The 23,923-nt window shown below is 25.7% G+C and overlaps 7 protein-coding genes across 7 annotated transcripts; 3 read left to right on the forward strand and 4 right to left on the reverse strand.

Annotated features, from left to right (window-relative positions):
* Nucleotides 1-744: 744 nt before the first annotated feature.
* On the reverse strand, nt 745-6,561 carry Phum_PHUM521390 (carmil, putative; the record flags this gene model as incomplete). Its single annotated transcript, XM_002431276.1, has 19 exons — nt 745-1,010; nt 1,111-1,340; nt 1,414-1,563; nt 1,639-1,847; nt 2,108-2,228; nt 2,339-2,431; nt 2,508-2,683; nt 2,811-3,090; nt 3,189-3,344; nt 3,427-3,564; nt 3,646-3,904; nt 3,994-4,145; nt 4,231-4,490; nt 4,582-4,769; nt 4,873-5,132; nt 5,272-5,517; nt 5,594-5,802; nt 5,888-5,971; nt 6,535-6,561. 19 exons carry the CDS (start codon nt 6,559-6,561, stop codon nt 745-747), a joined length of 3,504 nt encoding a protein of 1,167 aa, XP_002431321.1.
* Nucleotides 6,562-7,987: 1,426 nt separating this feature from the next.
* Nucleotides 7,988-10,965, forward strand: Phum_PHUM521400 (uncharacterized protein; the record flags this gene model as incomplete). The annotated part of the gene is made up of 10 exons (XM_002431277.1): nt 7,988-8,407; nt 8,444-8,658; nt 8,680-9,127; nt 9,188-9,526; nt 9,618-9,624; nt 9,805-9,981; nt 10,128-10,266; nt 10,348-10,537; nt 10,625-10,834; nt 10,930-10,965. 10 exons carry the CDS (start codon nt 7,988-7,990, stop codon nt 10,963-10,965), a joined length of 2,181 nt encoding a protein of 726 aa, XP_002431322.1.
* Nucleotides 10,966-11,626: 661 nt separating this feature from the next.
* On the reverse strand, nt 11,627-13,198 carry Phum_PHUM521410 (uncharacterized protein; the record flags this gene model as incomplete). The annotated part of the gene is made up of 1 exon (XM_002431278.1): nt 11,627-13,198. The coding sequence occupies one exon, from the start codon at nt 13,196-13,198 to the stop codon at nt 11,627-11,629; it is 1,572 nt and encodes a 523-aa protein (XP_002431323.1).
* Nucleotides 13,199-13,467: 269 nt separating this feature from the next.
* Nucleotides 13,468-14,793, reverse strand: Phum_PHUM521420 (kelch repeat protein, putative; the record flags this gene model as incomplete). The annotated part of the gene is made up of 2 exons (XM_002431279.1): nt 13,468-14,001; nt 14,110-14,793. 2 exons carry the CDS (start codon nt 14,791-14,793, stop codon nt 13,468-13,470), a joined length of 1,218 nt encoding a protein of 405 aa, XP_002431324.1.
* Nucleotides 14,794-15,326: 533 nt separating this feature from the next.
* On the forward strand, nt 15,327-16,986 carry Phum_PHUM521430 (mitochondrial 50S ribosomal protein L39, putative; the record flags this gene model as incomplete). Its single annotated transcript, XM_002431280.1, has 7 exons — nt 15,327-15,387; nt 15,560-15,754; nt 15,857-16,099; nt 16,170-16,388; nt 16,473-16,645; nt 16,737-16,784; nt 16,882-16,986. 7 exons carry the CDS (start codon nt 15,327-15,329, stop codon nt 16,984-16,986), a joined length of 1,044 nt encoding a protein of 347 aa, XP_002431325.1.
* Nucleotides 16,987-17,340: 354 nt separating this feature from the next.
* On the reverse strand, nt 17,341-18,849 carry Phum_PHUM521440 (DNA primase large subunit, putative; the record flags this gene model as incomplete). The annotated part of the gene is made up of 1 exon (XM_002431281.1): nt 17,341-18,849. One exon carries the CDS (start codon nt 18,847-18,849, stop codon nt 17,341-17,343), a length of 1,509 nt encoding a protein of 502 aa, XP_002431326.1.
* Nucleotides 18,850-19,270: 421 nt separating this feature from the next.
* On the forward strand, nt 19,271-21,300 carry Phum_PHUM521450 (WW domain-binding protein, putative; the record flags this gene model as incomplete). Its single annotated transcript, XM_002431282.1, has 7 exons — nt 19,271-19,329; nt 19,698-19,872; nt 20,051-20,210; nt 20,368-20,517; nt 20,655-20,753; nt 21,091-21,176; nt 21,253-21,300. 7 exons carry the CDS (start codon nt 19,271-19,273, stop codon nt 21,298-21,300), a joined length of 777 nt encoding a protein of 258 aa, XP_002431327.1.
* Between the last annotated feature and the right edge of the window lie 2,623 nt (nt 21,301-23,923).

Below are 23,923 nucleotides of genomic sequence, written 5' to 3' on the forward strand. Positions count from 1 at the left end.
GAAGATTTTCCCTGAAATAAAAAGAAGGTAAGAAGTAAATTTATTTATTTATTTATTATTATTATTATTATTATTATTTTATTTCTTGAATCCCACAAAAGAAAAGAGAAAACTCACGTGAAAATTATTCCGACGATTCGAAACAACATTAAAATCATTGCATGTTGATTTTTCTGTAATAATTGACCAGGGACGAGGTTTGGGAGCGACAGGAGGAGCAGGTTTCATTTTCGATATTCCTTCTCCTAAATAAAAAAAAAAAATTCAAAACATCAAACCTGATGATGTTGCGCGAGACACTTTTTCCAAAAACCTTAAAATTTTTTCTTTTTTCTTTTCTTTTCTTTTCTTGTCTAAACTTGTGAAAAAAAGTGCATCACATATAACACCATCAAATAAATGTGAGGCATGCTAATTTATTAAATATTTTTTCAAAAAAAAAAAAAAAAACCTGATTTAACAAAATTTAAAATTTAATTCAAACCAAATACCTCCTACAACTCATGCCATTTTATTTCAAAAAAAAAAAAAAAAAACAAAATGTTTTGTGCCATGTTTTACACGTGTGATGTTTTAGGATAAAACTACTACTTTATAAGTGCAAATAAATACAAAGTTCTAACTAATAATGATAATTTATTTTCTAATGAGAAACAAAACTTACGTAAAATCAAAATTAAGGATTTTATTTTATTTTTAAAAAATAATAATAATAATAATAATAAAAACCAAAAAAAGGCAAACCTAGAATCTTGTTTTACCTGCCTCAGTCGTTTTATTCTCATTGTTGTCTTTGATTACTGATTTAAATATTGGAGATTTTGGAATTTCCCGACCGCTTTCATCCCCTCCTAAATAATCGTGTTTTCCTATCACGGGTGATGTTTTTAATTTTCTATTTTCATCTAATAATATTTGTTTTTTCCCACCACTACTACTATTACTACTATTGCTACTATTGTCCAACAATTGTTGAGTCCTCCATCCTCCTGAATCCGTTTCTAATTTCGCTGTTGCAAACAAACAAACAAAAGAAAATTTATAAATTTTTCCCACGGTTAGAAAACTTTTTTTATTAATTAAAAAAAAGAGGGGGGAAAATTTCATTACTTTCCGCAAAAGCATCATCTTTGGCAAAATGTTTCGTTGATGGTGATGGTCCTACTCCTGTGGGTTTGTGTTGAACCACCGGAGATTTTTCCAACGTCAATTGTTTTTCCGTAATATTATCGTTCGATCTGGATCTTGGAGCCGTGAATGGTTTCAATAACGGTGACAATTTTTGACTTTTTGTTTCGTTTTTATTATACGTCGGACTTTGGCATGGAAAAGTTTTCTCGCTGAAAAAGAAAAATATTCTTAATGGAGGGAGGGGAAGGTGGTGGTGGTGGTGGTGGTGATGGAAAATGTTACCTTTCATCCGATGTGGGAGATACCAGAGGAGTTGTGGGAGTGACGCTACCGGGTCTAAAAAATGTATCCAAACCAGAATCCAAATCTTCTGCTTTTTCAACGATATCTGAAGTTTTTAACATTGGTCTCGTCGGTTGTCTCGTTTTGGCTCTGAAAATAAATTTATTAATTATTACTTCGATGAATAATTTTTTTTTTTTTTTTTTTTTTTTTTGTTTTAGTTACCTTTTCGGTCTGCCTTTCACCAGATGTTGAAGTTGTTGAGTTGGCAACTCCGCAACGGAATCCAAACTTTCTTCTGCTGATTTGGGTATCGTGGGTAATAAATCGGGAATGTGATCCGCCGAAAGGCCCTCAACGGAATCCACGACGCTCTTTGGTCGAAGCTTTCTACCGTGTAAACTTTTTTTCTTGCTGGAAAGATGAGGAGTTGCCTGGAAATGGCAAGTTTTTTTTTTTTACTTTTAATTATTACTTTGCATGCAAAATTTATTTCATTTTTTTCATAACTTTCGAATCGACGATACGTTAAAAAAATTTTTAATAAATTCACTCACCAAATTCAAATATTCCAATTTCTAGTAGCATGAAATACATTGGAACGATTTATTTTAAATAACTTATAGCCTTTATTTTCATAAATTTAAATAAATTAAGAATAAATAAATAAATAAATAAATAAACATCAGCTTACCAAAGGAGATTGATCCGACATTTGACTAACGGTATCTACAAAAGAACAACTTTCGCTATCTTCATTTGAGCTTAGTCTAGAACCACTTCTTAAAACATCAGGAGTAGATGATCTTTTTCGGCTTGAATCTCCAACCTTTCGCCATTATTATAAAAAAAAAAAAAAAAAAAAAACAATAGTTTAGGGTTCATATTCTAATTTTTTAAAAATTAATAATACTTCAAATCATACCGTACCAATGTTTTATAATTTTTCGACAATTGATTAATAACTTCATCCGTGATTTTATCTGATACGTGTGCAGCAGCCGCAAGGTTGAGTTCACTAAAATTAAATTTAATATTGTAACACCATTATCCATTTAAAATTCGCAATCTTAAAATACTTTTATTTAAATTACTTTGTTTTGTTCATAATATCCGTTCCAGCTTGATCCATAATACAAGACTCGACAAATTCCAGAGGAATGTAAATTTTTTCATTGCAAGCTTTTCTTATATCATTCGTTACTTCTTCGTAACTCGCAATGTTTGGACATTCTTCTTCCACGCATTTGATCATGCTCTCTAGAGTACCCTGAGAAAAATTAATAATATTTGTTTAAATTAAAAATAAAAATTGAAAACATTTACTTTTAACAATTTTCATCGTCTCCATCTTACCGAAAGAGAAAAGATGAAAATAAGAAAATTTTATTATTTACCTGAAGAAAGTTTACTATTACAGAATGAAGTTCCTGAGATACGCTCCTGAGTTTCAAATCTACCGGATTTCCACTTTCTTCTCGCCTTAATATAACATCGTGAAGCCTTGTTAACAACTGTTTTGAATTGTCGGCATCTTGGATCAAAGCCGTTGCACTGTTAATTTCGTTGTTACGAGCCACAGATTCAGCAGCTAGAGCTTTTATTGTATCATGAGTTTGAACAACGAGTTTGTCAACCATTTGCTGCGTGGAACTAAGCAAAAATCCTTGTTGCAATCTGAAAAAAATAAGTAAGTATTTGACTTATTGTTAAATGAGAAAACTTTTAAAACTTTGTAAAATTCTTGATTATTTGGTTCTTGGTAAAATACTTACCGAAATGCTTGTCCGTTTTTATATTTTTTAGGTGTCACGTTCCTATAAAGCAACTGTTGAATTTTTTTAATAACGGCATCGGTTCTTTCGGCGGAAGTTTTTATACACGGTACAATGTCGTGAATTGGAAAAGGCATGTAACGCACGGTAAAATTACTGAAAAGAATATTGCATAAAGGTAAGTGGTTCCATATTTTTAAAATAACGTATTTAAAAGTTTCACTGAACGATAGCAAACCTTTCCAAAGCATACGCCAAATCGCAATATCCTTGCAGAGTAATGTTATTTTTATCGTAGTAAATTGTTCTTATTTTGCTATTAATCTGCAAAGCTTTTGCTAAAAGTCTTGCTCCAGGATCGCCCATATTATTTCCGCTAGAAACGTTTCATAAATTAAATTAAATTTTTTTGTTTTTTAAAATGTCATAGAGTATATAAATATTAGGATAAAGTTACCTGATATCGATTGTTTGCAAGCATTGATTGCTACCCAAAGCGTTTATTAAATTATGTAGATCGGATTTCAGTCGACAATCCGGAAGCATTAAACTTTGTAATACGCAGTCTTCTTCTTGAACTAATTGAACAACAGCCTCCATGACAGTAGATACATGCTTTGCTTTCATGTTTAATAAATTTCTACCCATGTGTAAATGTTTAATTGATTTGTTTTTACCAACTGCTGATATTACCAACGCTAATTCGACATCCATATCTATGATGAGATAAACGTTTTAATTTGATTTTTTTAAATGCATAAATGTAATAATTTTATTTTTGGATATCGCAAAAATTTTGTCTTACTGTTTTCGCTGATGTCGAGACTAGATATACATCGTACTCCGTGAATACAAGATTCTAATACGTGAGCACCTTGAGCTCCTAAATTATTACAACTAATATCCAAAAAAATTTCTGCCGTTGATTCATTACACGCAAGTCCTAATAGTAAATGCCTGAAAATTTTCAATTAATTTTTATATTATAAATATCATTATTATTTTTTTTTAATAAAAACAAAACAAAGCAAAGGATACTGACTTTAAAGCTTCCAGAGGCAATTTGCAATTAGACATATTTAAATATTTTAAACTAAGTGTACTTGTGAAAAATTGTTTAAATGAGGGAAGAACTTCTTTGTTCTTTTTCATATTGAAATAATTTTTTGAAACGTTTAAATGTACTAAATTCGTGGCGCATCCTCGCAGCAAGGCTCCAAATAATGATTCCAATACAAAATCCGTGTTTGAAATATCTAAATGAGTTAAAACGTTGGGTTGTGCAAGGAAATTACATAAATTCTGAAATTCATACATGATCAAAGTTAAAAAATGATAATTTTCTTTTTTTTTTTTTTAAATTAACTTCATAATAATATTTTTTTCTTCTCACATTTATTTCTTCTTTGAGGTTGTTATTGGATAAATTTAAATGAGACAATGTGGAAGATATTGCTTTATTAATATTAAAAGAATGAGCAAGTTGATTAACTCCTTTCGAAGACAAACCGCAGTGTGATAGATTTAGATGTACCAGGCCCTTTGGAAGTTTAGAGCATGACATACTTAAATGTGCTGCTCCTAAAGTAATGAATTCAAAGCTTAATTTAAATACATATTCTCACACAAAATATAATTTTAAAGTTTTTCAAGGCAATATATTCATATATACATATGCACGCACCTTTATCTTCAATTACATTACTGCTGAGATCTAAAGTATGCAATGGAGTTTTACTATTCGATATTAAACTTAGAGAAAGTTTATGTGCAAAATCTGCTTTCGCATTAATATTATCTAAATATAATTCTTCTATGCTAAGGGATTTTTTCATAACGTGAAGAAGTCGATCAATTGATTCATGTGTTAATCTTATATGACTAACTCTTACTTTTTTAAACCAAGTGTTATATTCTAATGCACTGATTATTGGCACTAAATCTCTGAAAATAAAAATATATAAAAAATTAAAAATTATGAAAAATATATAATTATTTTTAATTAACTAAATAAAGTCATATATATATGTTTTTTACGCGTTAAAAGCATCTAAAAAAAATTAAAGTATGAATATTATCTTACTTTGGATCTAAATGATCAAAATCTTTTAAACACAACTCTTTGCTTCCCTGACACAAGTAAATGGTATCAATATCCCATGCTACTTCATCCCTGTAAGGTGCACCATGGTAATCACACATACAAGCATATTGAGTACTAAAACCCCCACAAGCCCCCAATGTGTGAGAATCGCTATTACGAATCTCCCATTTTTTTATGTGTTCAAATCTTTTGGAAGGGATAATATCAATTCTAGGAATAATATACCTTCAAAAAAAATATTTTTTTTTATTAATGTAAATAAATTAAATTAGACTAATAAAACCATGTGAGAAATTCTTACTGTAATGGAACAGTGGGAAATATGTTTCTAATAGCAGTAGCAAGTGCTAATACCATAGAATCTATTTCTTCCACGCATTCATCTTCTTCTTGTCCCGATTCCGGAGTTACCAGAAATGAATAAGCTTTATCGTGCACTGTCAAGCAAAGCCTGTTGGGCTTTTTGCTTTCAATTGCACTGATTTCCAAATAATGGAAATGAAAATCAATCTATAATTTCATAACAATTAAAATTATAAATGACGAATATAATAATTAAATAATAATATTGAGGAAAAGTGACATATATACTAACTCTAGTAGGAATTTTAGCCGTAAGAACGAAAAGTCTGCAAGGTGAAAAAACCAATACTCTGTTTTCTGTTTTATCTCCTTTTGTCTCCAATTTAACAACATTTTTTAATAATATTTTAATTTTTCTTCCTAATAAAGCTTTGACACTTTCTATAAACAAAAAAAAAAAGAAAAAGGAAAAAAATTTCTTTAAAAAACTTATTAATGTATAATCATACCATTTGTTTACAATTATTATACAAACAAATAACTACTTTTCATTATTATTATTATTAATTATAAACAAACTTTAAAGTAATTAAATTATTTAAATTAAATAAATTGATAATAATTAATAACTTTGATGAAATTATTATTGTTTAAAATTTTTGTCGATAAATTAAACACTTAAATTTTTCAAATTAAGCAAACAAAAAGTACTACAATCATTTTTTTTTTAATAAAAAAAATTAAAATTTTAATTAATACAATAAATTTATTCTGAGTACTTAAGATTAATGAAAAGTTTTGGCTAGTTTATCTTTAAAAAAAAAAAAATGTTTAAAATTATTCCAAAACATAAAATGAATGAATCATAATATAAAAAGAATAGCAACTTTTTAAGTTAAAGAATGCAGTTATTTATAAAAGGAATGTAATAATAAATACATTAACTGGAACACCAACAGGTTTCATTTTTTTTTTTTTTTTTTTCTCACATTTTTTATTGTAGAAAGTCACTAACTGGAAACATTTAATTAAAAAAAAAAAAAAGATTGTATTTTTTAGCAGGTTATTAAAAAAATTAATTCCAAGGTAAATGTGTAATACTTTCTTGGAATAAAATTTTTTTTCAAAAGAAATGTTTTCAAAATAAATAATTTTGCCCAAAAAATTTTATTTAAAAATACTATTGAATTTATTAATAAGCATAAAATATTGTTTGATTTATTCATTTAAAATATTTTCCATTATTTTATTATTATCGAATGGCATAAAATCATTAAATTAAATTTAAAAAAAAAATTTTTTTAAGGCAATTATACAAGCAAAACAAAAGCATGTTTTTAATTTTTTAAATTAACACTTAAAAATTAATTTCAGTCAAATAAATGATTATGATTTTGCCATAATCTTAGACTATTTATTTAATCGAATCATTTAAAAGTGTTTCAATTTGCCAATGTTATTTTTAACAAAAACATTTTTATTTTTACGGTTAAGTGAAAAACAAATGACACTCCCTAGATGTGAATCATTTTCATATAAATACTATTATTTATGAAAATGTAAACAACTTACCATTTAATTCTTTAGTTAAAAGAGATCTAGTCGACATCGTATAAAAAAATTAACTAACCCATTCATTAAAAAACTTTTTTCTTTTTTATTTTTCTGAATTACAAAAAAAAAAATACTATTTACATGTAAATTTTTTTTTTTTTTTTTTTTTTTTTTTTTACAATAATAGATATTCTTACACTAATAGCTTTGACAATTAAGCAGACATTTTATCTGGGGAATAGCTTCCAACCTTTGAAACATAAATAATGATGGCGACCAAGTTTCGATATATGTCTTTATTGAATTATATTTAGTTGTTTAATTTTCAATTTATTTTTTTAATTTAAATATGGCTGCTATTAAATCATTGCTGCAAAAAACAAGTAACGCTTCTATTCAGCAAGGTACACTTAAAAAAAAAAAAAATTTTTTTTAATTAAATAGTGAAACTACTTCAGCAGTTGTGCTTTCTGGAACATCAATTTTACAGTTAATGTAGTTTAAATATTAAGTTTTTTTTTTTTTTTTTTTTAAATATTTTCTTTAATTTATATTTAAAAATCGTAAAACTTACTCAAAAAAATTAAACTTAATTATTATTAGTATGGCAAATCATAATTTTAATTCTGAACAATTTGTCGAGAAAGTGACAAAATTTTTAGAAATCCATGACTACTCCGCAGCAGTTAATTTATTTAAAAATGATAATAATAAAGTGTATTTGAAAAATAATTGTTGGGATTTAATACCCATATTTTGTAAACATATAACAAAAGAGGCTAGGGAAAATAATAATGACTTGGCATCATGCAGTGAAGAATTACTTGAAATTCTTGCAATGGAAGCTAATCCTGAAGAAGGAATACTGGAATTTTTAGAACAAATGGATGAAGCAGATACTACTAAATTTCCAATTATATTAAATTTGCTAAGAATACTTTTAAATAGAGATGTTTTAAAAGAAAATAGATTAAAATCATTAGAATGGACACTTAATTCGATAAGGTCATATATAGAAAATTTTCCTTTCGATGAAATCTACAATGAATTTGACAGTACAGAAAATGATAATCAATTATGTGATACTGAACAAATATTAGAAATATTAAGTGTTTTGAATCATGTTCTGACATTTTTTGAATATTTTGTTGAGGAAGCAGTTGAAAACCCTGTTGAAGCTCACGAGCTAAATATTTTAATTTCATCTAGACTTCTTCAAATGTTTGATATTTTACTGCCCTGCATTAACATAGATAAAGTACCAGATATGAAAATTTATAAATATAAAATTCAGAGTCTTATTTTAAAATTAATTTCTAATCCAATGCATCTTCTTCAATATGTTTTTTTTCGTGCTATAAATGTTAGCGATTTAAAATCGAAATCTAGTAAATCAGAAATTGATGAATGCAATGATGGTTTTCTTAATGGATGCGATGTCACAAATGTCGCATATAATGTGAATCCATTTGAAGACATAACAGTAGTGTCTAATTTATCATATGGCATGTTTTTTTTTTCAATTTTTAGTGAAAATGAACATGAAGATATTAGATTGCCAATGGTTTACAATCCCAAACATATTATGTTATCATTAATATACGTAACAATTCCATTTTTTGAAAAGAAAACAAACACAGCTACAAATAATGGATTGAAATTTTTAAAATTGTTACTTGATCAATTAGTTCACTCTTTGGAAAAAGCAGATTTGTATTTTTCAAGTCATAAATATATTCTTATGCATTTAAATAGCATAATGGTTTATTCTCAAGTGAAAGAAAATCGTAATTTAGCTTTAACTTGTTTTAAAAGCTACATAACATGTTTTAATTGGGAAGGCAGATATTTATTACTGCTAAGAATAAGAACATTAATAGATCATTCTGGAACTCTGGGATATTTAATTGTTCTTATCAAAGAATTACTTTCTAATTTTTTGGAACTATCGAAAAATTTAAAATTATATCACAAATATGTGAAATATTATAAAGGAAAGTTATTGTTTGATTTATTAAAACAGTATTGTTTCTTACAGAATAATTCTAAGACTGATTTAGTTGAGAATGCAGATCACATTATTTCATCATTGAATGTATTGAAATTTTTAATTCTAAGAGATAAGGATGATGTGACAGACATAAAACGTTTTTTTACTAAAATCAATGCAGAGTTTTTAGTGCCATTAAAGGAAAACATTAAAAATTCAAAAATATATTATGAAATGAAACTAAAGGATTTAGAAGGGAATGATAAAAGGAATGAATCAGATTTGTCCAAATCTGATTTAGATATTGAACTTACAGTTAAAAATCAAACTTTACCAAAATTAACAAAGGAACAGCAAAAAACTGCTTACATGTCTTGTTTAAATGCAGTTGATTTGATTGATTTATTGCATAATCGATTAATGGAATGTATACAAGAATGTTCTTAGTTAGATGCGAAATAAAAAAAAATTTTTTTAGAAAAGAAGTTTTTTTTTTTTTTTTTTTATTTAATCCCATACAAATTTTCTTATATATATATATATATATATATATATATATATATATATATATAAACAAAACTCTTCTCGAGGAAAAAAAAATTTATTAAAGATTAAAACTTTAAAAAAATTTCAGGAGTTCACAAATAATTTCATTTTTTTTTTAGGGTTTCGCTGTTGTTTTTTTAAAATACGAAATTGTTCAACAAAAAATGATAATCAAGATAAAAAAGAAAATTCCTCAGATGATCATCAGTATGAGAGTAATATTAGGGAAAAAATATTAAATGCTTCCCTTGACTTTGTACCCGTTCACGGATGGTCTAGAGAAGCCATAAGCAACGGTATTTTTTAATAAAAAAAAAAAAAAAAAATTTAAGGCATTTACCCTGTTATTTGTTTTGTAATTTTACATAATTAAAACCCTTTGACTTTTTAAATTAAATGTTTTTTTTTTTTTTTTTTTTTTTTTTTTTGTTTTTCCCCCCAGGTGCTGAATCTGTAGGGTATCCAGGGATAGCAAATGGAATATTTCCAAACGGTGGAGCAGATGTAATTAATTATTTTTATGTAAAATGTAATCAAAAATTGAAAGACTACATGATAAAAGCTACGGATAATCCTCAAACGTATGTTTTTTTTTTTTTTTTTTTTTTTTTTTTTACTTTTTAAAGTAACCAAGTATCACAAAGTGTTTTAATTTTTTTTAGAATTAAAGAACCGCAAGATTTTATTAGAGATTCAATAGAAGTACGGTTGAGAATGCTTATTCCTTACATTCAAAAATGGCCGCAAGCAATTGCAATTATGAGTTTACCGCCAAATGTTCCTGTCGCTCTTGCCAATTTACTTGCATTAAGCGACGATATATGTTTCTACGCTGGTGATAAATCCGTAGACGTACGACAAATATTATCTAATTTTTTATTGATTAAGTGTTTTCATCAACTTGAAATCAAACTGCACAAAGTTCGTGTTTTATTGTAGTTTAATTGGTACATACGTAGAATCGGAGTTAGTGGTATTTACAAAGTAACGGAATTATACATGATTCAAGATAAATCGACGGATTTTCAAGAAACTTGGAAATTTCTAGACAGAAGATTAGTCGAAGCCATACAAATTCAACACATTATTAGCAGTGGAAGTGAAGCTTCAACCGTTGCAAAAGATGTTGTCAGTGCTGCTTTTTCAACGGTAAGTACGCCATTTTAATTTTTTTTTTTTTTTTTTCAAATCTACGATTCTATTAAATTAAATACATTGCGAGATTTCATCCGGTTAATTTTCAGGCCAGAAATATACTTCATTTAAACGATCCCAGGTGATGTTTCAAAAGTTGGAAAAAATCTTAAATCAGAGATCGCCTACTTACTACTTACCCGTAATATTCGAACAAATTCGTTTTTTTTTTTTTTTTACTTTTGTTCACCTGTAGCTAATATTAAAATGAATATTTCCAGTGCTAAATGACTCGGTTTCAAGTAAATATATATATTCAGTATGGAAAATAGTTATCATCTTCCAAAAAAAATTAATGTAGACTAAATAAATATTTCTGTAAAAAAAAAAACCCAAGAAAAAATTTTAGGGCATTTTTGATTTACCAGTTTATTTATTTATTTTTTTTTTTTTTAATATTAACAATAAAAAAATTATTAAATATTTATTCGAGAATTGATTTTTTACAAATGATTTCATTAAATTGCAAGGGTTTCCAAATATAATAAGTAATTTGTTTTCTTTTTAATTTTAAAATTTTATTTTTTTGAGGAGTTAAACACAAAATTCAATATTAAATATAATTTTTTATTCTAATGAGTTAGGTTATAATAACTGCTAAAAAAAAACATTTATCGAATTAAGGAAAGAAATAATAAATTTAAAAAATAACAAATGGAATAATATATTTTAAAAAAAAGTCAGTTAAACTATTTTGTAGATAAATTTGTTCGAATATTTTTAGTAGGTGGATTTTAAGATTTAATATTAATTTATTTCAGAACAATCATTCAATTCTGGCCATGATGTTTGAGTTTGATTATTTACAAAATTGAAATTAAATAAAAGATCTACTTCTTCGCATGTTTGAGTACACATGTTAGAATATAAAAGAGAATCGAAATCATCTGTGGTTTGAGTTTCTGTTGTCGAACAAAGTGTGAATGCTTCATCTCCACCACATTCCATGAGAAACGTATCAATTTCCGTTTGCGTTTCAATATTGCACAATTTATTTAAATCAAACATTTGACTGTCTGACCCCTGTTCGGATAGACATTGATTTTTATTTTTTTCAGACAAAGGAGTAAATTCGGCAAGATTCATTTCTTTGTTATACAAATTATTTAACTCAGTAGCTATATTAAGTAACTCTGATTTTGGATCCTCTCCTTTCGATTCTTCGGAACTTAAAACTTTATCCTGATGAACAAAGAAATGATTATCCCAGATCCATTTTTTTTCATTGTTTTTTACTAGTATTGCACTTTCATTGACTTCTTTTATTTCTTCCAAAATATCAGATTTATTGTTAGATTCTAATAAAATTTCATTTTTCACACTGCTATCCATTGGTATTGTATTTGTCCACTGATCACAACTTGATTCCAAACTGTATTGAAGTTTGGTGGTAAATTTCTCTGGACTTTTTAAATAATCTTTGGTTTGTGTTTCCATACTTTTTTTCTTTTTTCTTATTATAGTTTTAACATTATTTTTGTTTTTCGGTTTTAAATAATCGATGCTTGTTTGAGTTTGAGTTGATATTTTTAATTTCTTTAATTTACTAATAGTTTGAGTGTGTTGAGAATTTTTTCTTTTCTTTTCAGTTTTAAATAGAATAGTATTATTTTTATGATTTTTAACTGATGCTAAATCTGATAAGTCCGTTTGAATGCCTTTATCTACAACCTTAGAAAGATTGCATGGCAATGACAATTCACTTAATGCTACAGCAGCTATGTAATGAATGGGAAAAGACATTTCGTTGGAAAGTTTAGGGTAGATGAGTCTTTCAGGTTTTTTACCCATAGTTTTGGTTTCGGTTGTGAAATTTACATCATAATTATTGTTATCGGAAACATTTTTATTTTTTTCTTCCAAAAAAATATGTCCTTTACCTTTTCTTTTGCAATGAGTTAATATAGCTTCACTTGAAGTATAATTTAACCCGCAAGTACAAGTAAATAATTTTCCACAGTGTTTCATGTGAGATGATTTAAATGCTTCTGTCGAAAATTTTTTTTCGCACTTATTACAGGATAAGTCTTTAGAAGCGTGGACTTTTAAAAAATGTTGCTTCAAGTATTTTAATTTAGTAAAATGTTTTTTAGATTTTTTAAAATAAGAACAAGATTCTACTGGGCAGAAAAATTGCATTTCACTTTTTTTCGTCAAACCATTATTAGCGATTTTATGACGTTTTATTAAATGCATATTTAAATTTGACGTTGATAAAAAAACCGATTCACATCCTGTTTGAGGACATTTAATTTTAGTTCTAACTAAAGATAATTCTTCGGCGGTAGGAAATACCTCAAGAATATTATCAGAATTCATTATAAAAAAAAAATTTCGACTTTGTTTATACCGTTTATTGTCATAATACAAATTTTATTACGTAACCATAGACGTTAAAGTTAAATTAAATTTGATTTCAGGGTTACCAACATTGTTTAAAAGATTTTTTCCGACGGTATCGCAGAACTAATTCAAAATTTTTTTTTTCGCATTATTGATACAATTACATTAATTGGTTACTCAAATGGGTCGAAAATAAAAAAAAAAAAAAAAAAAAAAACAATTTTTTTTAAATTTTAAAATATATTTTAACTGGTTTTTATTCTATCAACAAATTGAATAGGTATACCACAACTCAAAAGTTGAAATCTGGGAAGTTTTATGAGCCCAGGACTGTAAAACAATAAAGCTTCCCAACATATTTCTGTTAATTTAGGTATTTTTATCCAATTTGAAAATATTGCATTTGTTCTATAAGTCATAACATGTCTGCCTTCATTAAATATTTCATGTATACCGCCAAATATAAACATTTTCCCACAAGGAGACAAACTTGCAGAATGAAAATTCAAAGGGTATAATAATTTTTCTTGCCATTTGGTCCACTGTAGAGTTCTTAAATTTAATTTCCATATATCTGAAAAAATCTGAACTCCATTATATCCTCCACATAATATAAATTCTGGATCTTCACCTTCTTCTGGAACTGTTTGAATGCTACCATGACATCTTCTAGGTGCTGGAAATCCTCTATGATTGCTATCACTACTCGTATCATTTAGATCACCTAAAGTTGTGAGAATTTCCCAACAATTTTTTTTTAAATTATATGCCGGGAGATGCTAAAATAGTTAGATTTGTTTAAAATTAGTAAAAAAAAAAAAAAAAAAAATTGGTGCAGTTATGAATTTGAAAAAAAACTTTTTAAATAAATAAACATATTACAGTACCTGCAATTCGAAAACATTATGGACTGTACCTCCACCTAAAACTATAATTTTAGAATCATAAAGAGCAATTTCATGTCTATATCTTCCCTGTGGTTCATTGCATGAAATCCCTTTGTGAATATAAACAGGCTTCCATATCAATGTTTTTAAATTTAAACAATAAATGTTGGCTGAATATTCAAAACCTGAAGTTCCACCGACAACATATAAGTTATCACCATCCAAAACCATAGCTTGACCGTATTGAGGAGGAGGATGATTGCCTTTAGTTTCAAGAAGTTTTAAAGCCTTGTTTTCCCTAAGGTTTGTTATATATGTCTTATTAGAACAATGATGTCCAAAAGGGACACCAGTTCCTCCGTGAACTAGTAAAGTATTTCCTTTCATAACCACAGCATTTGATGCAAGTTCTTTTGGTAAAGTAGGTGTATAATGAGAAAGTTTTTCCCATTCGTTACAAGCAATATTAAACCTCCACAGTTCTTTAAATAAATTCATTTCGGAAAATGTATCATTGACTGGGTTCTGATCATATTCTAAAAATGGATTGAAACCCCCAAAAGAATATACGTATGAATCATCGGAAACAATTCTGTGACCACTTCTACCTTTTGGAATTTCTTCATTTTCGTTCCTTGGGTCCAGGCGCTTTAAGACATACGGCTGAAATTTATATTCTTTCATTTTTAATTAGAATATACAAACAATTTTTCATACTCTTAATAATTGTAAGATGTAAAAATTGTATATTGAGTTTAGAAAAAATTTTCACATCAAAAAATCAAACATTTCTTGTACAATATTAAATTACAAGAAAATCTTTAACACTAACAACAAATTATCAGCCATATTAAAACATTTTTTTTTTTAAAAAGAAAACACGTTGTCTATTCTATGAATTTTATTATTATTGTGCTTATTATAGTAGTAACAAAATCATTACAAAATATATTTTTAAATAATAATTTAATAAAATAACAACAGTAATTTAATTAAAATTTTTTTTTTTTTTAAAATTAAATAGATATCAGCTTATTGTAAATATCAAGTAAAGGTTTATTTGATTTTTTGGTTAAATTAGGTTGGCAATCTTTATATTTTAAAAATATATAATACTGCCTGTAAAAAAATACTTTACTTTTAAATAAAATGTAAATGCTTTATATTTAATAATATTTAATAAAATATTTCTATTAGAAAATAATAAAATTTTTAAAATGTTTCGACGGCTTTTCACATTACATCTTAAGAAACAAATACTTGAAAAGAAACAGACAGGTTTCTTTTCGTTTAGTAGTAAGTTGAAAAAATACATTTTTATATACATTAAATGTAAATTTACTGCTTTTTTTTAAAAAAAAAAAAAAAAAAAATTAATTTGTTTTATTGAAGTACTGTTTTTTTTTTTTTTGTAAATACTCATAAATATTTTAATTACTCTCTTTTCTAGGGAATTGCAATCAAGTTACTAATTCAAATCTAGAAATAATAGAAAGAAAAAATTTAATATTTACTCGAGAGCAGGAAAGGCAGCTTGAAGCAATTGGTAGAGTGGAGAAGATTCCGATTCAAGTTAAAACTTCTACAGAAAACCTTGAATTGTTAATGAACAAAGATATATCTACTCCATATGATTGTTGCAAGCGTAATTTTCATTTATTATTATCTCAATTTATATGTATGATCGAAAAAATTTCATCAGCGATCAATTAATCATTAATGTAGAAATTTTTTTTTTTTTTTTTAGATATTTCTCTTCCAGTGTGTCAACAATCTGCTTTAGCATTGATTAATGATGAGTTTTTATGGGATATGCATAGACCACTTCCAGGAGAATGTACAATTCAATTTTTAACTTTCAAAGATGAAGATCCGTACAGTTTGAACAAAGCTTTTTGGAGAACTGGAAGTTTTGTTTTGGGTGCTGTTATAAGTAAAGCTTTTAAAGAAAATGTAAAAATTCATTTACACAGTTTTCCACCACCTTACAGTAAGTTTTTAAATAAATTTTTTAATACTTTTTCATGAATGATAAAAAATTTTTAAAAAAAAATTTTCAGTTAAAAGCGGTAGCTTTATTTACGATGTTGTAATGAATGTTGATAATTGGGTTCCGACCATTGATGAATTACGTATTTTATCAGCTGAATTTATTTTATTCGTGCAAGGCAATCATAAAATTGAAAGATTAAAAGTTAAAAAGTCTATTGCCATTGAGATATTCGAGGATAATCCATACAAATTGGCTCAAATTCCTGAAATTGCTAGGCAAGCAGAAGGTAATTTGCCTTTTATATATATAAAAAATAATTGTTAATCAAATATGGTAAATCGATTGCACAATCCATGTTATTAAATTTCAGATAAAATGATAACATTATACAGAGTAAATGATCATATTGATATAAGTAATGGACCAATGGTTGCAGATACATCTTTCTTTGGAAAATGTTCCATAACAAATGTTATCGGATATCATAATGGTAAAGAAAATATATATAGGTTTCAGGGGATAGCATTGCCGAAAGGAATTTTGGTCAGTAATTGCTTTTTTTTTTTTTTTTTAAATCAAATTTAGGAACATTTAAATTCTGTCAAAATAATAAATTTTTTTTTTTTTTTTGCAGCTTAATAATTTTGCATATAAAATACTTGAAGAAAGAGGAGCTTCTTTAGTAAGCATGACTATTTAAATTTTTGTAGTTCAATTATATAACTATATTATTAACTTTAAAAAAAAATAAATTTTTATATTAATCTTTCTATTTATAGAATGAAGCAAAATTTCCAGGACAACCAGATAAATTATCATTTGTTGGCAAACCTATAAGTGAAAAAGATGTACCAAAATCAATAGACGAAATACAAATGACTTAAAAAAAAAAAAAAAAAAAATTGAATTATTATTTTATGTAATTTGTGTACGTAATTCAGATGAAATTAATTGCCATAATTAATAAAATTGTTCCTTTTATATTTCAGTTTTTTAAATACTTATTCAAGACGGAAAGGAAATTATAAACTTAAAAAAAATTAACTTTTAAAAAACAAAGTTTTGTACTAATTTATAAAATATATATTTTTTTTTTTTTTTTTTTTTTCAGAAAGGTAGAAACTACAATGAAAAATTTAAAGTAATAAAATGATTTGTTTTTTGTAATAATAATAATAATAATAATTATTTGCAGAGTATTGTTAAACAAGTAAGTAATTGTGATTTTTTTAAAATATTTAATTGTCATTTTTTGTATCGTTTGCATTATTTATAATATCAGATATATTTGTTAAATCAATATTGTCATCCCAATCAGGTTCAAATTTATAGTTTTGATTGGAAGTTTCTTGTTTTTTCATTTCTTTAGGTTTTGTGCCATTTAAAAGGTTTTGACTGTCTTCAAAATACTGATTAGGATGATTTATTCCATTAGCATTTGTTATATTATGTGTCACTTCAAAATATCTTGTACATGCTAATTGATAATGTCCTTTTGTCGCATAATCTGTAATGTTCAGAATATCCGATGTTGATATTCCTGATTTCAAAAGCATTTTTTTAAGGGAATCACTATCATAATGTTTAAAAGGGCAACCATGATTTTCTCCCGGTCCTACAGGCGTGTTAATTATTTTTAAGCAGTTATGAGGAGTGTAATTAGCTCTCTTGCCTTCACTACCATAATTGTGTCTTATGGAATATGCATAACGCTTTTCAAATACTTCATTGTTTATATCAGGCTTTTGAGTAAAACCCATTTTCCAAAATTTTAATGAATCAGTCAAACTAACTCCTATACCTTTTAAAAATAATCCATATTGAAGTCTTGCACTGTGACGCAAATGGTGAGTCGTTTTAAATGTATCATGCATTGCTTTCATACAAAGCGGATAAGATTTCATAGACAATGCATCCAAATTTTCAATTGCGATTTCTGTTTTCTCAGTGTTTTTACAATAATCTTTTCCTGTGTAACAATTATGTAAACCTCTCACAATAGCACTCACTCTTTGATCACTTTCATATATTGATAAATTTTTACAAATGTCTTCTAATTCTTCGATAAGATTTTTTTTAAAAACTGAACTTATAACAGAATGCAAATCAGTCTGAGGAATATATGCATTTCCTAATTTCAAGAAAACTTTTCTTTTTTTAATTAAATCAAAAACTTGAGAAAAATGCACTTTATAAATATTTACAGCATCCAAATTAATATGTCTAATCGATGAATTTATAAGTTGAGTGGAAAGCGATTGTTTTTCTTCATCAGATATTGAAGTGTAATTTAAACCATTTTTTTTCATAAACAATGTAATATCTTCTTTGTTTTCAATATTAAAAAATTTTAATCTAAAAAACTCCATTTCTCTAGATACAAACCATTTTCTTAACTCCTCAGTACGACAATAACATATTCTTAACATGTAATGAGATAAATAATCTCTTCTTCTAGCTTCAGGATCAGAATACCCTTTAACCAGAGGCATAAAATATTTTAAACCTTGTTTATTCATTTCATCGATTGCTAATTCTTTGAAATTAAAACCATTTCCAAGTTTAACTGAAGCTACTTCAAACGCCCTAAACAGTTTAACTCTTTCTACAGCCATTTCTCTTATTTCATCTACGGGCACTCGTTCATCAGGAGGCTCTAGATACATTGTTAAATCTAAAGGATATTTTTCTAATAAAAAATTTTTAGAAGTAACTTTTTTGGTTCCCCCTATCGTACTAAATTCCATGATTGATGCCCTAAATGCAAAGGTACATTTAAAAACTTTATTAATCTTCAATATTTTTATTTTATGATAATTGTGAAAAAAAAAACTAAACAAACCTGCTTTGATAATAAACGAACAACAATGCTTAACAATAATGTTATAAGATTATCGTGCTTTATTGAGAAAAAAATAAAAAATAAAAATCATTCAAATATTATTTCATTTTCAATTCATAAAATCAAAATTGTTCATCAACATATTTTTGGCGGGACTGAGTAAATATAATTTAAAGAACGTTCAGAAACCAAATTTTTCAAGGGCCCTGATAAATGATAACTACAAGTCTCATTAAACAGCTGTCGGTCTTCATTTACAGTACGAATATCTTTATTTCAATAAAAAAAAAAATTTTAAGTTGTAAACTGTTTTCTGGTTTAATACCATGTCTTTAAATACGGCTCACGCCAATGATAATGGCGTTCTTATACATTCAGGAGAACAGTAAGTTGTGTTTTTTAATGCAAAAAAAAATATTGCGCAATTTGTTGTTTTTTTTTCCTTAAATATCTGCACAGGTATTAAAGGGATTAAAATTTTCCTTAAAACAATACCCAACAAAAATTTTCATATTTAAAAAATTAAACGTAATATTTAAAAATCTTAAAAAGAAAGAAAAACTTTCTTTATTTAAAAAATTATATGTATAAACGTATTAGGTGTTTTCAATTTTAATCTTAAATCAATATTATAAAGAATACAATTTTTATTGTTCTCATTACAATTTTTAAATATCTTAATAATTTAAAAAAAAATTAATTATTAATTGTTTATTTATATATAATAATGTTTTGTAAAATTCTTTTTCGTAGAATAATTTTGTACTCTGATGATGTTACTATGGAATTTTCTGGTCAAAATCAACAAGAATTTAAGGGATCAAAAAGTGGTCGAATTTATTTGACAACCCATCGTATGATTTTCAATAATAAGAAAAAAAATGACATGCTTAAATCATTCAGTTTTCCTTTTGTCACTATGAGAGAGGTAATTAATTGTTTGTATTTGTATAGATAATTTAAATATTCTATTATTATCACAGTGTTATATTTTTAAAGAAAATTTTAAACAGTTTATTTTTTATATATTTAATCAGATGAAATATTTTAAATTGTTTGAATTTATTTTTGTGCACTAAAAATTAAATAATTATTAAAATTACTAGGTTGGTTTGGAACAACCAGTGTTTGGTGCTAATTACATAAAAGGGATTGTTATGGCTCAGCCTAATGGTAATTGGTCTGGACAAGCAAAATTTAAATTAGTTTTTAAATCTGGTGGTGCCATCGATTTTGGCCAAGCAATGCTTAAAGCTGCTTCATTCGGTAACAAAAAAAATTTTCTTTTTTATTTTAATTTGATTTGGGTTTTTTTTTTAATTTTGTTTGATTTGATATTTTTGTAGATGATGTTTTTTTTTTTGCAATGTTTCTAGTATTGTTTTTGAAGTATTGCTTTACAATAATAATGTGTGATTTTCAGCTAAAAGAAATGCACCTTATGGACCTCCACCTCCTTATGTGAGTCCAGAAGGACCATTCCATCCAGCTCCACCCCCAGCCTATCATCCCGAACCGAATGGATATTATGGGTGGGTGCCTCCCACCAGAGCTTTTCCAAATGCACCTCCACGTAAGTGCTCACTTAGATTTCTATTTTTTTTTTTTAATCATTTGATATATTTAGGAGAATGGACTTGTAGTAATATCATCATACTTGAAAATAATTCAACTTTTACATTTGATTTTATGAACTGTATTTAATTTCAGCCAACACTGTGTTTATGACTAGTGCACCTCCACCATATGTTGGAATTTTCGGACCACCAAGTGATCCCTACGCTGGAGCTTCTGGTCCACCACCACCAGGTAACCAATTTTATTTAAAAATTCGATATTATTTCACATCAAAAATTATTATTATTTTTTAAAATATTTTTTAAAACCAAGCCTTGCTTATTTCATAGGCATGCATGTAATTATATAATAATAATAATAATGAAATATGGGTTCAAGGCTATCTTTTTAACTTAAGTTTGCCTCTTTTCATTAATTTCTCGTAGTTCAATTACATTAAATTAAGTACTTTAATTTATAATGTTTAATTAAACGATTAAATTGTTGACTTGAATTCAGTTTTTAAAAAAATTTATGCATGATTACGAGAAAAAAAAAAAAAAAAAAATTTGTTTTTGATTTGTTTTAGATCCGAAAGCAGCTGAAGCTGCTCAATCAGCTTATTATGATCCCAATAAGCCTCAGTTTGCTTATGTGCCTCCCCCATCATATTACGTAAGTAAATGATTAAATCATTATCAAGTTTTAAAATTTTATCAGAGAAACGATAAACAAAAAAAATTTTTTACAGGAGCATCCACCATCATACCAGCAAGCAATGTCGAAAAAAGAACAATAAAAAATTCATGAGAATGGCTCGCTTTCAAGTATTATTCATCTTAATAATAATTTAAAATTTTATTTGGATTTAGAGATTTGATTTTAAAAAACGTATCATCATCATTTTCTTTTTTTTTTTTTTTTTTTTTTACTTTATAATTTTAAAAATTTATTTTAATTTTTAAATGCTTCTTTCAAGGTTATTATTATTTTATCAAAAGGCTAATTAGTGTAGGAAAAGAAAAAAAAAGATGGCGCTTTTAAATTACAACAAAACGAACGGATCGTCAAAAAATTATTATTATTATTATTATTTTATCAATTTGTTATAATTGAATTATTTTTATAATTTTTTTTTTGCTGTTGTTGAATACCTGAAAAGACGGTATATTAAAGGGTTTAGAGATTATTTATAAAAATAATAATAATAATAATAATTGACTTTTTTGCATAATTTTTAATAATTTTTATGCTTATTTGCGTTACTTACTATCCACTCGTTTGTTCGTTCGTTTTGACAATTCAATAAAATAAAAAAAAAATAATAATAATATTAATAATAATTTTATTTATGTATTTTATGTATTAACAATCATTTTGCTTTATACGAGTAGTAACCGTATGCTTGGTGATTATTTTTTTTTTTAAATAAAACATTTATTATAATAAATTACTTTAAATAAAAATAATAATAATAATTAGAGAAGGTAATTATATTGAAATTAAAAATTTTATTTTTTTTAAAAAAGAATTTTCTAATGATGTCATCAGGTATATAATATAGGAAGTAGGTAGGAAGGAAGGTTCGTACCGTGATTGACGTAACATATTCAAGGTTACAAATATAACAAAAATTTTATCATTGATTAATATATATATATATTTGTACATAATAAACAAAAATTTTTTGTTTGTTTTTTGTTTTGTTTCATTTTAATTAATAATAATTGCTTTAAAATTTTAATTTTCTGTCATTCCATTATAATAATAATAATAATAAGCTTTAAAGCAATGTGATTTTTTTTTTTTTTAAAAGAAAGTGATATGAAAATAATAATGATTTTTATATATATTATCATTTAATTAAAACTTTTAAAAATAGATTTTCAAAATTTGTTTTTTATAATATTTTTAATTGTACAATACTTAACTAATAAATATATATATATAATTATTGTTATATTTACAAAATTGAATTTTTTTACGAAATTATTTTTATAAGTAAAAAAACGGTTTTTTTTATTTAAATTCGATACGCGGTCACGCAATAATAAAATTTTTTTACTAGGCCGAACTAGTTTTTTTTTTTTTTTTTTTGAAAAAAAAGAAAGTTTAATTAATTACTAAAAATTTTTTTTAGAAAATAAAGTCACGCAAGAATTTAATCAATATTTACCGGTGGGTAACCTCAAAAAAAAAATTAGAGAAAATAATTTTTCATCGATTTCAATATTTAGTTTAATAAATGTTTTCAAGTTAATTATTTTTATCAATTTAAAATAAAGAAAATTAGTCTTGCGAATAAGTCGTGAAACTTTTACAAATATATAATTGTTTAATTTTTTTTTTTTTAAATTTGATATCGATTAAAAAAAAACAAGGATTCTTTTTAGCTACGTATGGCCTAATTAAAAAAAAAAATATTTTTGGAAAAACTTGTTTTATTTTTAAATCAACTTTGAAATTAGGTCGAGAAAGTTTTTGCTATCGTTCATTGGTCCACGAAATATTTTTATTTTTTACATTTTTCTTAATTCGTTCTTATATTTTTTTTTTATTAAAATTAAGTTTTTACCAAAATTATTTAATTTATTGATATTTAAATAAATTTAAAATAAACGGTTCGATAATTTTATTTTTACTCGATGCAAAAAAAAAAATTTCTGAAATGATTTTAATGACGGCAGCCATTTTGAAATTTGCTCTGATCGTCAGATGTCATATTAAGCGTACATTTTATTCAATACGGGAGGATATTTTGTGTTATATTTATTAATTATTTATTATTTTGTGTAACGAAAATAAAATTATTTTAACAAAGTTATTAATTAAATAAGAATTCATTTTTCAGTAAGGTAAATTAATTTTTTAAATCATTTTTTTTTTTTTTTAAAATAAGAAATGGGATTTTAAAAATTTTGTCATCTGACTGACTTTCTTTTCGTTTTACTTTTTTCTATAATAAAATATCGATTTTTCTAGAGGTAAGCCCTAATTAAAATTTTTCATTTTATTCTTGAAAAAATATAAATTTTCTAGACGAATAACTATCGAAGGGCATACATATAAAACTTAATTATATTTAAATTTTAAATAAGTAAAAAAAAAAAAAATAATAATAATAATTAATTATTGCAACATATCGCTTTAGGTTTGACAAAATACGCAAAATATGTGATTGATACGTATTTGCATAATGTAGGTATTTTTTTCTGATAAGAAAAATTTTCTTTTTTAATTTGAAATTATTCAACGTGTAATTTTGTCTTTTTTCTCATCATCATTATTATTTAACGAACATGTAAAATTAATTTTAATCGATTTGTATTAGATAAAAATTGTTATAATGAATCTGGGGTTCTTTAAAGTAATTCTTCATTGTCTTTTTTTCATGTCTGGATCTTCTGGCAGTTTTCTTCGAT

Source organism: Pediculus humanus, genomic scaffold, assembly GCF_000006295.1.
Source record: "Pediculus humanus corporis 1103172108284 genomic scaffold, whole genome shotgun sequence".
NCBI classification, from domain to species: domain Eukaryota; kingdom Metazoa; phylum Arthropoda; class Insecta; order Psocodea; family Pediculidae; genus Pediculus; species Pediculus humanus.